This window comes from Hypanus sabinus, chromosome X1 (genome assembly GCF_030144855.1).
Source record: "Hypanus sabinus isolate sHypSab1 chromosome X1, sHypSab1.hap1, whole genome shotgun sequence".
NCBI classification, from domain to species: Eukaryota; Metazoa; Chordata; class Chondrichthyes; order Myliobatiformes; family Dasyatidae; genus Hypanus; species Hypanus sabinus.
Window position 1 is genome coordinate 6,330,273 of NC_082738.1, and position 15,389 is coordinate 6,345,661.

At 37.7% G+C, this 15,389-nt stretch overlaps 1 protein-coding gene across 2 annotated transcripts in view; it reads left to right on the forward strand.

Annotated features, from left to right (window-relative positions):
- myo1d (myosin 1D) overlaps nucleotides 1–15,389 on the forward strand; it is a 567,195-nt gene that overhangs the window by 360,116 nt on the left and 191,690 nt on the right. For both annotated transcript variants that reach the window (XM_059955714.1, XM_059955715.1), the window contains exon 18: nucleotides 5,623–5,767. In XM_059955714.1, coding sequence (XP_059811697.1) covers nucleotides 5,623–5,767 — 145 coding nt within the window. The remainder of the gene's footprint in view (nucleotides 1–5,622; nucleotides 5,768–15,389) is intronic.

The following is a 15,389-nucleotide window of genomic DNA, read 5'->3' on the forward strand; positions in this document are numbered from 1 at the left end:
CTTAGGAAAGATGTGCTGAAACTGGAGAGGGTTCAAAGGAGGTTCACAAAAATGATTCCAGGATAGAATAGCTTGTCATATGCAGAGTGTTTGATGGCTCTGGGCCAGTAATCACTAAAATTCAGAAGAATGAGGGGTGACCTAACTGAAACTAATGAAATGGTGAAAGGCCTTGATAGAGTGGATGTAGGGAAAATGCTTCCTATGGTGGAAGACCAAAGGGCACAGCCTCAGAATAAAAGGGTGTCCTTTTAGAATGGAGGTGAGGAGGAATTTCTATTGCCAGAGGGTGGCAAATCTGTAGAATTCATTGCCACAGGCAGCTGTGGAGTCCATGTGTTTCTGTACAGTGCCTATAAAAGGCATTCTCCTCCCAAGATGTTATTATATTTTATTGTTTTACAACATTAAATCAGTGGATTTAATTTATCATTTTTTGTCAGTGATCAACAGAAATTTCTACAAGTTAGTCTAAATTTATTACGACTATTAAACAAAATAATTGATTGCATAATTACTTACCCCTTCAAGTCAGTATTTAGTAGATGCATCTTTGGCAACAATTATAGCCTTAAGTTTGCATTGATAGGCCTCTATCAGCTTTTCACATCTGGATACTGTAATTTTTCCCCCATTCTTCTTTTCAAAATTTCTCAAGCTCAGTCAGATTGCATGGGGATCATGAGTGAACAGCCCTGTTCAAGTCTAGCCACAAATTTGCAATTGGTTTGAGATCTAGACTTTGACTTGGCCACTCCAGGACATTAACTTTATTCTTTTTAAGCCATTCCTGTGTAGCTTTATGCTTGGAGTCATTGGCTTGCTGGAAAACACATCTTCTCCCAAGTCACATTTGTCTTGCAGACTGCATCAGGCTTTCTCCAGGATTTCCCTTTATTTTGCTGCATTCATTTCACCCTCTACCTTCACAAGCCTCCCAGGGCCTGCTGCAGTGAAGCATCCCCACAGCATGATGCAGCCACCACAACACTTCATGCTAGGGATGGTGTGTTTTTGATGATGTGCAGTGTTTGGCTTAAGCCAAACATAACATTTAGTCAAAATGATCAATTTTGGCTTCATCAGACCATAGAACCTTCGTCTAGCTGACATTAGAGTCTCCCACATGCCTCCTAACAAACGCTAGCCGAAATTTCACGTGAGTTATTTTCCCAATAGTGACTTTCTCTTTGCCACTCTTCCATAAAGCTGAAGCATCCAGGCAACAGTTGTTCCATGTGCAGTCTCTCCCATCTCAGCCACTGAAGCTTGTAACTGCTCCAGAGTTGTCATACGTCTCTTGGTGGCCTCCCTCACTCGTCCCCTTCTTGCACAGCCACTCAATTTTTGAGGACAGCCTGCTCTTGGCAGATTTACTGCTGAGCCATATTCCTTCCAATTTTTGATGATTATCTTAACTGTACTCCAAGGGATATTCAGCAACCTGAAAACGTTCTTATATCCATCTCCCAACATGCTTTTCAATAACTTTTTGCAGAGTTGCTTGGAGTGTTCTTTTTATCTTCATGGTGTAGTTTTTGCCAGGATAGTGACTCCGGTGAATTTTTACTACAACCAATTGAAACACCATGACTGCTCACAAGTGGTCTCCATTTAATTAATTATAATTATGTGACTTCTAAAACCAATTGGCTGCACCAGTGATGATTTGGTGTGTCATATTAATGCAGTGGTGGTGGTGGTGGTGGTGGGGGGTGGGAATACTTATGCAATCAACTATATTGTGTTTTATATTTACAATTAATTTAGGTAACTTTGTAGAGATCTGTTTTCACTTTAACACAAAAGATTCTTTTTCTGTTGATCAGTGTAAAAAAAAAAGCCAAATTAAAATCCACTGCATTTCAATTTTGTAAAACAATAATGCAGAGGTTGATAGATTCCTGATTGGTCAGGGTTTTGAAGGGATACGGGGAGAAAAGCAGGAGATTGGGGCTGAGAGACAAAATAGATCAGCCGTGAGGAAATGGCAGAGCAGATTCGATGGGCCAAATGGCCTAATTCTGCTCCTTTATCTTTTAGTTTTATGTATAAGCCAAGGTGTATAACTAATCCATTTTGATTTTTTCTGCATGATGCAATGATATTGTTGTGAACTGATTTCTAGAATGACAGAAGATCCTCGCAACATTGTAGCAGCTGGAAAATCAAACTAGCCGATATCCCCAATATCATTCACGTGTATAGGCTGTCTGTAAACCAGGCTTTCATAATCTGGGGAGGACCTGTATTAAGAATGCTATTGGAGGCAGACCGAGCAATGTACTGACATTTAATTACGCAAAATTTATGCTAATTGGTACACAGCAACCGCTTTTATTCATACATTGTGATTTGATTTTTGATATGAGACAGATTACTCAAAATACATAGACAAACATTGGGTGCAGTTGCTTAAAGATAGTTAGAGAATACAGGAATCTGCAAATGCTGGAATCTGGAGCAATAAACAATCTGCTGAAGGAACTTTGTGGGTGGAATTCATCCTGGTACAGGGTTTAGACTTGAAATGTTGACAATTCCTTCTTCCCCCCCCCCCCCCCCCCCATGGTCGCTACTTGGTCACCTGACTTTCTCCAGCAGTTTGCTTGTTGCTAGGAAATACAGTGTTCAGTTAGGGCCAATTCAGAGCGGAATGAAGGGTGTAAATAACATCCAAAGAGTACAGAGAAAATTTGCAAGGATGTTGCTGGGTCTGGAGGACCTGAGTTATAGGAAAAGCTTGAATAATTAGGACTGTATTCCTTAGAACATAGAAGATTGAGAGGAGGTTTGATAGAGGTATACAAAATTATGAGTGGTATAGATAGGGTAAATGCAAGCAGGCTTTTCACACTGAAGTTGGGTGGGACTAGAACCAGAGGACATGGGTTAAAGGTGAAAAGTGAAAAGTTTAAGGGGAACATGAGGGGAATCTTCTTGACTCAGAGGGTGGTGAGAGTGTGGAATGAACTGCCAGTACAAGTGGTGCATGCGAGCTCAATTTCAATGTTTGAGAGAAGTTTAGGTAGGTACATGGATAGTAGTGACCTGGTGCAGGTTGATGGGAACAGGCAGTTTAAATGGTTTTCATATAGACTAGAGGGGTTGAAGGGCCTATTTCTGTGCTGTGCTTTTCTATGACTCTATAATGAAAGAATTCATCTACTCAGATGTGAAATTGTGTCATTTAATGATGTAAGGACATTTTAACAAAAAGTGTTAGTACAGATATCAACCTGCTCAACAAAGATTTTCCATTGAGCAGCTTGGTTTGATTAGATCTTGGGCAAGTAATAGCACATATACCAACTATTCAAAAAAAACTGACTTGAGGTGAGCAAATTATTTAGAAATTTAAATTATAATAGTTTCATAAATTTGACTAAAGTGTACCTGATTCTTTAATCTCCTCTATTATTCATTCTTCCTATTTCCACTTTTGATCATTCTGGTTCCTTGTTAATATTTTGCCACTCTTCATTTGGAATATAAATGTTGAGAAGAATCTGATTCTGACTTGACTATAATGTAATATGAGGGCATTCTTAACTAGACAGAGAAACCATGACCTTCTCTAGCTGCCAATTCTGGGGGCCTGCATCTTGTACAGACTAGGTTGCTAATCATCTGCTCACAAGCCCCAGTAATACTAGGAGTAGGTGCCCCTTCTTGAAGTTCTTCAAATAAGCCAGCTGCAAGCTGATTATTGAGGGCCAGCATGGCATAGGGTCACCCCATCCAAAATGTAGCCATGCTCTTAGGATAATTAGCTATCAATAGTGTGATAGTTTAAACTATTTGTGAGTGCCACTGATATTTGTAAATATTTAAAGTAATAAAATTAACATAAAAACAAAAATAAAATAAAAATTTAAAATACTTGCACTTCTCCCTTGCAACTGTTCCTTTCCATGAAAATAATTGAACTTGCTCTTCTTCCTGCTATTGGAAAAGTGAGCAGAGTCTACTGGGAATTTGGAGAAGTTTGCATTCTAGATTCCATTCAGAGTGCATTCAGGTAATATCCATTAGTCTGTTGTGGAAACATTTTATACTTATGCAGTTGCAGTGAACTTCTGCATAGTTATGGAGATAATTGATGGCAGGTAGGCATGGATCAACAAGCACCTAATGCAGAAGGTACATGCTGTTGATTTGAGTGAAGATAAGATTTTCACTGGTATCTCTGCTGGCTGGTGGTGTAGTGGCATCAGCACTGGACTTCAGGGTGAGAGGTCCTGAGTTCAAATCTGGCTGGCTCTCTTGCACGCTCTCCATTTGTGCCTGGGTTGAGTGTTGAGCTAGCAACTTGACCTCGTAAAAAAAATCCTGAGCAGCTTGGTGCAGCTACTCATTTTGGCATTCAGCAGAGCCAGAACAAAAACTTATAATTTATAGCTCTTCAGCTGAATACAGTTGTCATTTCTTTGAAAGCTGGTCATGGATTATAATTAGAGATTTTTTCTGAAAATATAATTGGAAATCAGAGCATTAATAACTAATGTTCCACATCATACGAAACAATAGGGAAGCTGAAAAATACTGGACTTCTTACTATTCCTTTTACATTTTAGATATTAATAGAAACCTCTAAAACATTCTATTTATAAGTCACATGCTGTGATTTGAGTGTTGAATGCAGTTTATATTTTGTAATACAGATTACTGTAACAAATTCCCATACAGTGATTACAGTACTGCTTTCAACTCCATGGTTCAAAGATAGTGTTCTCATCTCAAGTAGAATGTATGCTGAAGGCCTACTCCAGTGTCCACTTGCAGCAAAGCATTGAGGGTATTGTACACTGCTGAAACATCTTTATTCAGATGAGATATTAAACCAAGATGCTAGTGGCCTCTCAAAAGCTTTATATTTTTAATCTATTAATCTTTAAAACTTTGAATGGTTGCAAAACTCATTTTGTTGAAAGTGATAATTAAAAGTGAGTCTTTCTTGCATGAAGTTGTTTTAATTTTATTCCTTTAATTGTTTAATTTACAACGTAATAAATTGACAGCTTTATTTGGTATAATCCCTCACTATATTCATGGTATTTCTCCGTCAGACCAACATGTAATTGCATTTGTTACATTATTGGCCAGAAGGGCTATTTTGTTGAAATGGAAAGATGTTTCTGCTCCTGCTTTGATACAATGGTTTTCTCAGGTGATGTTATGTCTTAGTTTGGAGAAAATCAGAAGTCAAACTTTTGATCCTCAGTTTGATTTGGAGAAAAGGTGGGGTTCATTTGCCCTCTACTATCATCTGATTTGAGTTAATTAATATGGTTTCCTTCCGATTTTTCTTTAAATGGATTTGAGTTGGTGGATTGATTTTTTTGTATAGAAGCTTGTATGATGTATAGCTTCGGGGCTGTGCTCCCAATGTTTTTTTTTTCAGTTAGTAGGGGTTATTTTCCTTCTTTTTCTTTCAAAAAAAATATTCTTAACACTTTATTTTCTCTTATTATTGATATATTGCTTAGCTTTGTTAATCAGTTATTTGCTAATTTAATTCCTTATTGTACATAATGACATATTGATTTAATGTATTTTTTGTTGATCTTTAATAATAATTAAAAAAAAAGATTTTAAAATGAATTTTATTCCTACCAATAGATGGAGAGCATTTCAGCTGATTAAGAGTATCCCACCTGCCGACCTGCTGCAGGTCAGAGCAAAAGTTGCAGCTTTGGAGAACCTGAAGGGTCAGAGAGGTGACTTGGGCCTCCAGAGAAGTTGGGAGGGCAATTACCTGGCAACCGTGAGTATTAAGGATATTGCATTGTTGAGATCACATGAGATAACTTCCTTTCTTACTCTGTACTGATAGTTTTGCAGTGGTACAAAATTCTTAACTTTACAGTAAATGTTTGGAAATAAGTTTTTTTTCCAAATAATTTCAGTCCCAAGGATTTCTTCCTCATGCTTTGTTCTAGATATCATTCTCAATGTCATTAAATTTCAGAGAACAAAAAGGAACAATGGACTTTGATTTTGTTTTGATTTGATTGCTGAATTTAATTACTTCACAAAATGCCCTGTAGTTTTCTGCCAATAATCTGTGGATTTCATTCAGGAGGGAAAGTAGGTTAATTCACCAGGTGATATATTTCACACTAAATATGATGCCATTCAATGCCATTCAGGAACAAATTTAAAATATTTGTTATATTTTCTTTCAAAAGATTAAATTTGCCATCATATTTTTCAGCATGTGACATTCGGTTTATATGCATGTACTGAGCAGGAGATTATTTCAAATTTTAGCTTTCAAACTTCTGCCATATGTTGATAATGTCATTGTACACCATTAGCTGCAAGCCCTATTGATCACAGAAACTGTAATTTATAAAAAAAAACACTTTACCAGCATAAAATGAATACAAAATTAGGCATGTTGTAACCATGCCCATAGTTTCTCCCAAATGACATGATTAGTTGCAATTTGTATAAGACAGTCAAAATTACTCCTTCTGCATTTCACTTCTTTACTTAAGAAGTCAAGTGTAAATAATTAATTCTGCACCAGTTTCAGACCATTCAAAATGGGAAATAGACTTCTTGTTTTGATCCATTTATTCCAAAAACAGTCCAGTTTTTCAGGATCAATTTGATATAACTTTGGCTAGCTCAATGGTTGAAAGAGCAGGTATAGATTATTTAACAAACTCAGTTGAAAAGTTCAAAGTAAATTTATTATATAAGTACAAATACAAAGTATATCACCATATACAACCCTGAGATTCATTTTCTTGTGAGCACTCACAATAAATGCAAGAAACACGATAGAATTAATGAAAGTCCACACCTAAAAGGGTGGACAGACACAAATGTGCAAAAAAAATCAATTAACTGCAAAAACAAAAAGAATGAGAAAAAAATAATGGTAATGTAGCGGTGTGCTACATGCAACGCTAAAATTACGACACGGAGTCGGTAACTGCAGTTGAAGGAAAAAACTTTATTCGAAATCCTCAGCCTCACTTTTAAGCCTCCCTCAACCTGCCCCCCATGGCGCTGAGGCTCCAAAGCTCTGTGCTCGCAAACCCCCGTAGGCTATCTCCCTTAGCCGGAAAGCTAGCTAATTGTGAGCCGGTTCGGATGTGCCAGGAAATGGGTCGCCACAGTAATAATAATAAATAAATAGCCAATAAATATCAAGAACATGAGGTGAGGGGTTCTTGAACGTGAATCCGTTTCAGTGGGAACAGTTCAGTGATAGGATGAGTGAAATTGAGTGAAGTTATCTCATCTGGTTCAATGGCCTGATAGTTGAGGGGTAGGAACTGTTCCTGCACCTGCTGGTGTGGGTTCTGAGGCTCCTGTACCTTCTTCATGATGACAGCAGTGAAAAGAGAACATATTCTAGATGGAGTGGGGGTCTTTGATAATAGATGCCACTTTCCTGCGACAGCATTTCATATAGATGTGCTCAATGGTGGGGAGGGTTTTTACTGTGATGGACTGAGCCATATACACTACTTTTTGTAGGCTTTTCCTTGCAAGGGCGTTGGTGTTCCCATACCAGGCTGATATGCAACCGGTCAATATACTATCCACTACAAATCTATAGAAGTTTGTCACAGATTCAGATGACAAGCGGAATCTTCAGAAACTTCTAAGAAAGTAGAGGTGCTGCCATTCTTTCTTTGTAATGGAACTTACATGCTGGACAGATCCATGAACAGATAACACCAAGGTATTTAAAGTTGCTAATGCTCTCCACCTCTGATCCCCCGATGAAGACTGGCTCATGGACTTTCGGTTTCCTTTTCCTGAAGTCAATAATCATCTCCTTGGTCTTCCTAATATTAAGTGAGAGGTTATTGTTTTGGCACCACTCAACCAGATTTTCAGTCTCCCTCTAATATGCTAATTTGTCACCACCCTTGATTCGGCCAGTGACTGTGGTGTCATTGGCAAACTTACATATAGCATTGGAGCTGTACTTAGCCTCACAGTCATACATATAAAGCAAGTAGCACAGAGGTCTAAGCACACAGCTTTGTGGCATACCTGTGCTGAGGGAGATTGTGGAGGAGATGTTGTTGTGAATTCGAACTGACTAGGGTCTGCAAGTGAGAAAATCGAGTCAGAGAGTCTATTCCAAATGTTGGCATACCAAACACTGAGGATTGGATTAACAATTTCACGTAAGATTCTAGGGTGTACTGGAATTGTATAGACCAGTTCAAGAATTTGGTGAAATAAGCAAGAGAGTAGTTTGATGGTTTTGAGATTTTTACTTAATTAATTAATTGATTTCAGCTAATTAGAGGAGATTTCATTCTATCAAGTTGACTATACTTAGATTTCTGAGTACTGTCAATTAGTAGTAGTTAGCTTGTGAAGTTAATGCTGCCCATTGTCTGCATGTTAATGTTCTTAAACATGTTTTAATTGACCTGGAAATGTCCTGCTTTTGCTGAATGTAATAGCTACTACTACTACTACTACTACTACTACGTCGACTCAGGCCTAGGGGGCCAGCGTCAGGCACAATAACGGACTCTCCACCCCTCCCTCTCCCTCATCAGTGTGTTCAGTTCATCTACGTTAGCCACGTTGCTATCTTCTAGGAGCGTGTTGACCATAGTCTTGGGAGGGCACCCAGGGTTCATCCTCCCAAGCTTGGGCTCCCATGTCATGACTAGGCTGGCAGGTAGTGAGCATCGGTAGGTCATCACAGAGCTCAACGTTTGTCATGCGCTGTTGCCAACTCAGTCAAGAGCCATCCGGAGCATTCGTGTATATAGCAACCATCTGGTAACTTTCACATGGTCTTGGTGAATGTCCACGTCTCGCATCCGTACGTGAGAATGGACTCTATGACTGGTATGAAGATCCAGTGTAACAGCCCAGGACCATATTTGCCTTGTTTTGAATTAGGTGCCTTCTCTGGTCCCACAGATCATTAACTCCTGTCTCATTCCTTGCATCCCAACCAATTGCAAACAGTTCAGTCTTTTCACCTTAATCAACAGATGGTGCCACACACTTTCAGCTTCTTATCATTTACCATTGACATTGAACTTGGTGTAGTCTATTCTACCTAAAGTTGGTTGTTGAAGACAATCTCCAAAGTTTGCCGCTCATTTGCATCTCTCATCCACTGCTAAGCGCTCCTGTTCTTATACCATTGTTGTAGTGAATTGCAACACAAGTCAAGTTTATCCTTGATCTGGCTAGGAAGAAATGAGGTGAGTACAGAGCTAAGGAAAATAGACAAGATTGAGGTTTTCAATAAAAAAAGATGGAGGTTCTAAAACTATCTTCCTGGTTTCTGTTGCGCTACAAGACTAAAGTCAATACAATATTCATTTTCACAAAGGTAGAGCTACTTGAGGTAATATCAGAATTTTTGGTTTCACCTCTATAATATAGTGCATCTCTGAAACATTATGAATGAAATGCTTAAATATTTAAATAAATGAAAATAATTAGACACAGCTATATAATTTTCTCAAGAGTTGTTGGAAATTGGTAATGGTCTCACATTGGATTCTGTTCCTACACTGTATTTAATGATTTGGATGTATGGCCAGAGAGAGTGGTTTCCAATTTGGATGTTAGTACCAAAAAAGAAGCACAATCACTGAAATGCAAACTAAATAAAGTTAAAAGAAAAGTGATTTTTTTATGTATCAGATGAACCTCAAATGTATTGGATAATATGGCATAAATTATGAGGACCAAAGGTTTAATTCTTGAGTCAGCTGAACTCACCTGAGGTAACAATCTGATGAAAAAGATATATTTACGGTTTCCTAACTTTAGTCACTATTTAGTGATTGATGACAGAAAATTACCATCCATGAATGAGATAGTAGGATGGCAGTTGTGATGAACAAGGAATTCCTTGAAGAATTAGGAGAAAACTATGTTCAGTAAATCCTCAGTGAGTCTAGTCATATTTTATTTTATAGAAATAGCAGAAACAGTAGCTTTTCTTCAGCAAATGTAATGAGTTCAGCACAACACTGTGGTCCAAATGGCCTGTTGCTGTGCAGTACTGTTCTAAGTTCTATTTTTCTTCCAGTATTTGTATTGCATTTATGTATTTGCTTTGTGAATAAAAATAATCAAAGCTGTTTTCCATTCTCTTTTTTTTGTTGGAATCTGCCTTTTACTTCTGATTCTGAAACACGGACTGTCCTCCAGATGACATCCTCAATGCTGTCAGCTGCTACACAGTCAGAAGCATTAATACCATAATTATAGGGATTACAGTCATTCTTTACTCGGCCAGAAAGTCTTCTACCAACACTCGAAACTGCCACATAATGAGTGATAAGATTATTGAAATTACCTCTGTCAGACCCTCTTGCCCTGAGACTATTAATATAATTAAACATTATTAAAACTACTACTAACCCTTTTAAAATCATCAACATCTTTAAAACTAATAATATCACAATTATCAAAATCTAAAAGGTTCGAACTATCTTTAGACTGGTAATCTAAAAAGATGAAAACATCAAATCTTTTATTTAAAAGAAAGACAAACTTCTATATTTACTTAATATAAAAATCAATACCCAGAGACTGAGCACAGGAATAGGATTTTTAAAATCTTTTTATGCCTTTATAAATATTTGTAGAATATTGGGGCTTCTTGTAATATTTCAGTCCTGCTGAAATAAATTAGTCTTGTTGCCTTTCTGAGTCAGAAACACAGATCTATTTCAAAATTTGGAAGAACTCAGCAGGCTGGGCAGCATCTATGGAGGGAAATGAACAATCATTGTTACAGGCTGAGGGCTCCTCAGGATTGGAAAGGAAGGGGAAAGATGCCGGAATAAAAAAGTGGGATGATGGGAAGGAGGAGGAGTAAAAGCTGAGAGTTCATAGCTGAGAGTCCAAGTGAGGGTGAATGCATGTGGCTAGAAAAGGGTGGGGGGATGAAAGGGATTGATGTGAGAAGCAAGGAAATGATAGGTGGAAGAGGTAAAGGACTTAAGAAGAAGGAATTTGCTAAGAAAGGACAGTAGAGGAATCGAAGTTTGATATGACTGTCCTATTAATGTTTTTTTACTCTACCTGTTTATGTTTTTTGAGGTCACCGTATGATCCACTAAGTACACTTACCTTTCACAAGGTAGATATTCAAGTTGAGAAAATATTTTGTGGATTTCAGTTGCATTTTCAACTTGTGTTAAAAAGTTGTGAAATATAAGAATGCAACATGAACATTAGAAAAATTCTGATTTCATGAGTGTTGCAGAGAAGTGAGATATTCGGACTGCAGAGAACATGAAGAAGACTCCTTCAGAAAGTAAGGAGGCATGGGATCCAAGGAGACCTTGCTTTGTGGATCCAGAATTGGCTTGCAGAAGGCAAAGGCTGGTTATAGGTGGATCGTATTCTGTATGGAGGTTGGTGACCAGTGGTGTGCCTCAGGGAACTGTTCTGGGACCCTTTCTCTTTGTGATTTTTATAAATGACCTGGATGAAGAAGAGGAGGGATGAGTTAGTAAGTTTGCTGAAGACACAAAGGTTGGGGTGTAGTGGATAGTCTGGAGGGTTGTCAGAGGTTACAGCAGGACGTCGATAGGATGCAGAACTCGGCTGAGAAGTCGCAGAATGGACTTCAAGCCAGATAAGTGTGAAGTGGTTCATTTTGGTAGTCCAATTTGAAGACAGAATATAATACAAATGATAAGACTCTTGGCAGTGTGGAGGATCTGAGAGATCTTGGGTTCTGTGTCGATAGGACACTCAAAGCTGCTGTGCAGGTTGATAGTGTTGTTAAGAAGGCATATAGTGTGTTGGCATTCATCAACTGTGGGACTAAGTTCAAGAGCCATGAGGTAATATTACAGCTATAGAAGACCTTGGTCAGACCCCACTTGGAGTACTGTGTTCATTTCTGGTCACCTCACTACAGGAAGGATGTGGATACTATAGAGAGCGTGCAGAGGAGATTTACAAGAATGTTGCCTGAATTGGAGGGCATACCTTATGAAAATAGGCTGAATTGGAAGGCATACCTTATGAAAATAGGCTGAATTGGAGGGCATACTTTATGAAAATAGGCTGAATTGGAGGGCATACCTTATGAAAATAGGCTGAATTGGAGGGCATACCTTATGAAAATAGGCTGAATTGGAGGGCATACCTTATGAAAATAGGCTGAGTGTACTTTTCTCCTTGGAGTGATGAAAGATGAGAAGTGACCTGATAAAGGTGTATAAGATGATGAGAGGCATTGATCGTGTGGATAGTCAGAGGCTTTTTTCCCAGGGCTGAAATGGCTAACACGAGGGAGCATAGTTTTAAGGTGCTTGGAAATAGGTTACTAAGGCACGTCAGGGGTAAGTTTTTCACACAGAGAGTGATGGGTGTATGGAATGGCAGTGGCAGTGGTGGAAACGGATATAGTAGGGTCTTTTAAGAGCTTCTTGGATAGGTATATGGAACGTATAAATATTGAGCGCTATGCGCTAGGAAAATTCTAGCCAGTTTCTAGAGTAGGTTACATGGTTGGCACAGCATTGTGGGCCAAACGGCATGTAATGTGCTGTAAATTTCTATGTTATATGTTCATCTGTTTCCTCTAAAGTACTTCGGTCCATGATGAGATGAGAAGAGCTCATTTATCTCAACTACCGTTGTTAATGCGACAAGCACAATAACAGACAGAGTGCAATAGCTCGGTGAGAACTAACTCAGTCACATGCTGGTGGGGAAGGTGATTATTGCACACAAAGAGTAGCACACAAACACACAAGCAAGAAACTGTATAATCTGAGATAAATAAATGAACTTGAACACCTCACCATAATTCTACTGAACATTCACACCATGAATGCATTTTAAAACAAGAACAATAATTAGCATTGGCTGCGAGGAATGCTGGGGAGTGTTGTCGACCTTGCCCCCAGAACACCACAGTATAATTCCCAGAATTAACATGGTTCCTGCTAAAGGCTAGCTAGTGATATGTCCTTGTTTTTGTGTTCACTTCATAAACTTGTATTCCATTTGTTTTCTTCAATGCTTTCTGAATTAACCTGGTCACCTTCAAAGATTTACATCTTTGTTTTTATTTGTTTCTAACCGGCAGTACTTTTTTTGAAAATTGAGGATCATAAGGTCATCAATTTTGTATTAGGTTGACAACCATCTACCTACCTCATAAATCCAATTAGACCTGCTGGATATCTCCATGCTTGGATTATAGTGCATTTCCTTATTTATCATTTGTTTATCACTGATAATTTTGTATCCAGGTTGTCAGCATTCTGAAGTTAACATCCATTTCTATTTCCTCAGTGCACCTATTACATAGCATTTTGTCATTTGCCTTTTCAAAGACTATAAAGCAACAACTGTGGCATAATTTCATTTTCTTTGTAAAAGATTAGTTAGGCACAATTTCCTTTTCACAATTAGGTGCATCATTTATTAAAACATGCTTTTCCATGTGAAATTCAATTTTGTCCCGACATTAGACTGTAGTTGCAAGATATAATCCATACTCTTCTTTTGAAAAGGTACGTGAAAATTAGCCCTGTGGTGTCTGATATAACAACACTAAAAAGGAAACTGTATGTGGTAGTACAATGAGAATATTTGTTACAGTAGATATGGAATTAATAGGTTTTTATATTTATAATGCCAGTGTCATGAAAATTTTATTGAATGATGTTTGAATGATCAGTTTTTTTACAAGTATTGCACCATCACTAGTTAACTAGTTCACATAGGAAATTCTTAACCTTATATGCAGAATAGTTCGTTATTATTAACTATCTGTAGTCCTGTATCAACTTTCACAGGCATGTCCTTCTGGTTGATTACTTTTACAAGTAGATTGAATGTGAGCAAGGACTGGTTTTGATTGCCTTTATCATTTTTTTAATTAACCTGCAGCAAGCTGCCCTCTGTAATGTAAAAATAATAAAAATCTAGCAGGTCAGCCAGAAGTGGAAAAAAAGCTATTCATATTTTAGGTGAGTTACATGGCATCAGAAAATTTAATAGCATGGAAACCTATTTCAATGTTTTTAAATTACTCGAGCCTCCTCCCACTTTATTTGTTCACTTTAGCCTATCTGTGCAATTTGCACCCACTTTATAGTAACCCGTCCTACCTTCTCACTATTTATTTATTTTATTTCAGAAATCAAGAATCATCTGTTCGGATGTAATAATATATCTTTTAAGTGACTCCAGACCTCAAAAGGTTTAGTTTGTAAGCTGCCAGTGTTAAAAGGAGATGTAGATAGTTACAGGATATGTACTGTATATATATTCAATACTTTCTAATTTATTTCCTAAAGGAATTTATTATTTTTGGGAAAAAAAAGCATGATTATATTGTCAGATTCTTTTTCCTCTGTAAACTTCTAAATTGTTCTCATATAAACAAGTCAGGTCATCATCAGCAGCAGAAGGAGAGACCCAGCATCTACGCTAACCTTCAAATACTCACCTATTCTAATCATATTTTTCCCCTCAAATTGCCATTAAATTATAGCCACCGTTGCTCTATCAACCAGCATCTCTTTGGCACGGGGGAGGAAACCATTGCATTCAGGGAGAGAATGTACAAATTCTACAGAGAGCCCCAAAGTGCAGCAGGGTCTCTTCAAAACTCTTACCTGGATTTAAAATATTTCTTTGCATTTAGAAATTTCTGCCTTCACTTTCCCTGTAGCCAGTCATACCATGCTCCATTAATATGCTGTCTAAGAGAAAATTGCTTCTAATCTCTCACGTCTTTCTCCGCATGCTCATTTGAAACTAATGATCATTTGTCATGGGCTCACCCGCCTGAGGAAATAGTCTGTCCCTATTCACTGTATTAAAAAAAGCTCAATTTAAGCAATTCTTTCTGTTCACTCTTGCAGATTTTTGCGAACAAACATTATTTTACTGCATGGTTTTAATTTTTTTGTAGCTATTAAATGAGTGGAAACCAGGTACTGTTTTATATTTCAGATTATATTTATTTAAATCTCCTTTAGAATGCCCAGAATATTACTGAAACTGACTATGCTCACTCTCTATTTGCCTAGAAAATCTTGTACCTCATTAAGCATGCTTCCAGAGAACATCTCATTGAAGCTGAAAGAGGCTGCCTTTCCTTTCAAGCAATGAGTTCCAGATCCTGTCTAAAAACTTCCCCCATCTCCCCCTTTAATCCCTCTCACTATTAGTTTAAACAAGTACCCTATGGATTTTGGCTTCTCTGGTAAGGGAAATAGATCCTTCCTATTTATTATATCCTGGACCTTAGAACTTTATAAATCAGAAAACTATGCTAGTTTATGCAATCTACTGCCATCTACAATTTTCCCACCCTGGAAACCTTTTACTGATTTATTTTACTGATTTTACTTGACTATAATTTTGCATGCTGTTTTTATATTTCTGCA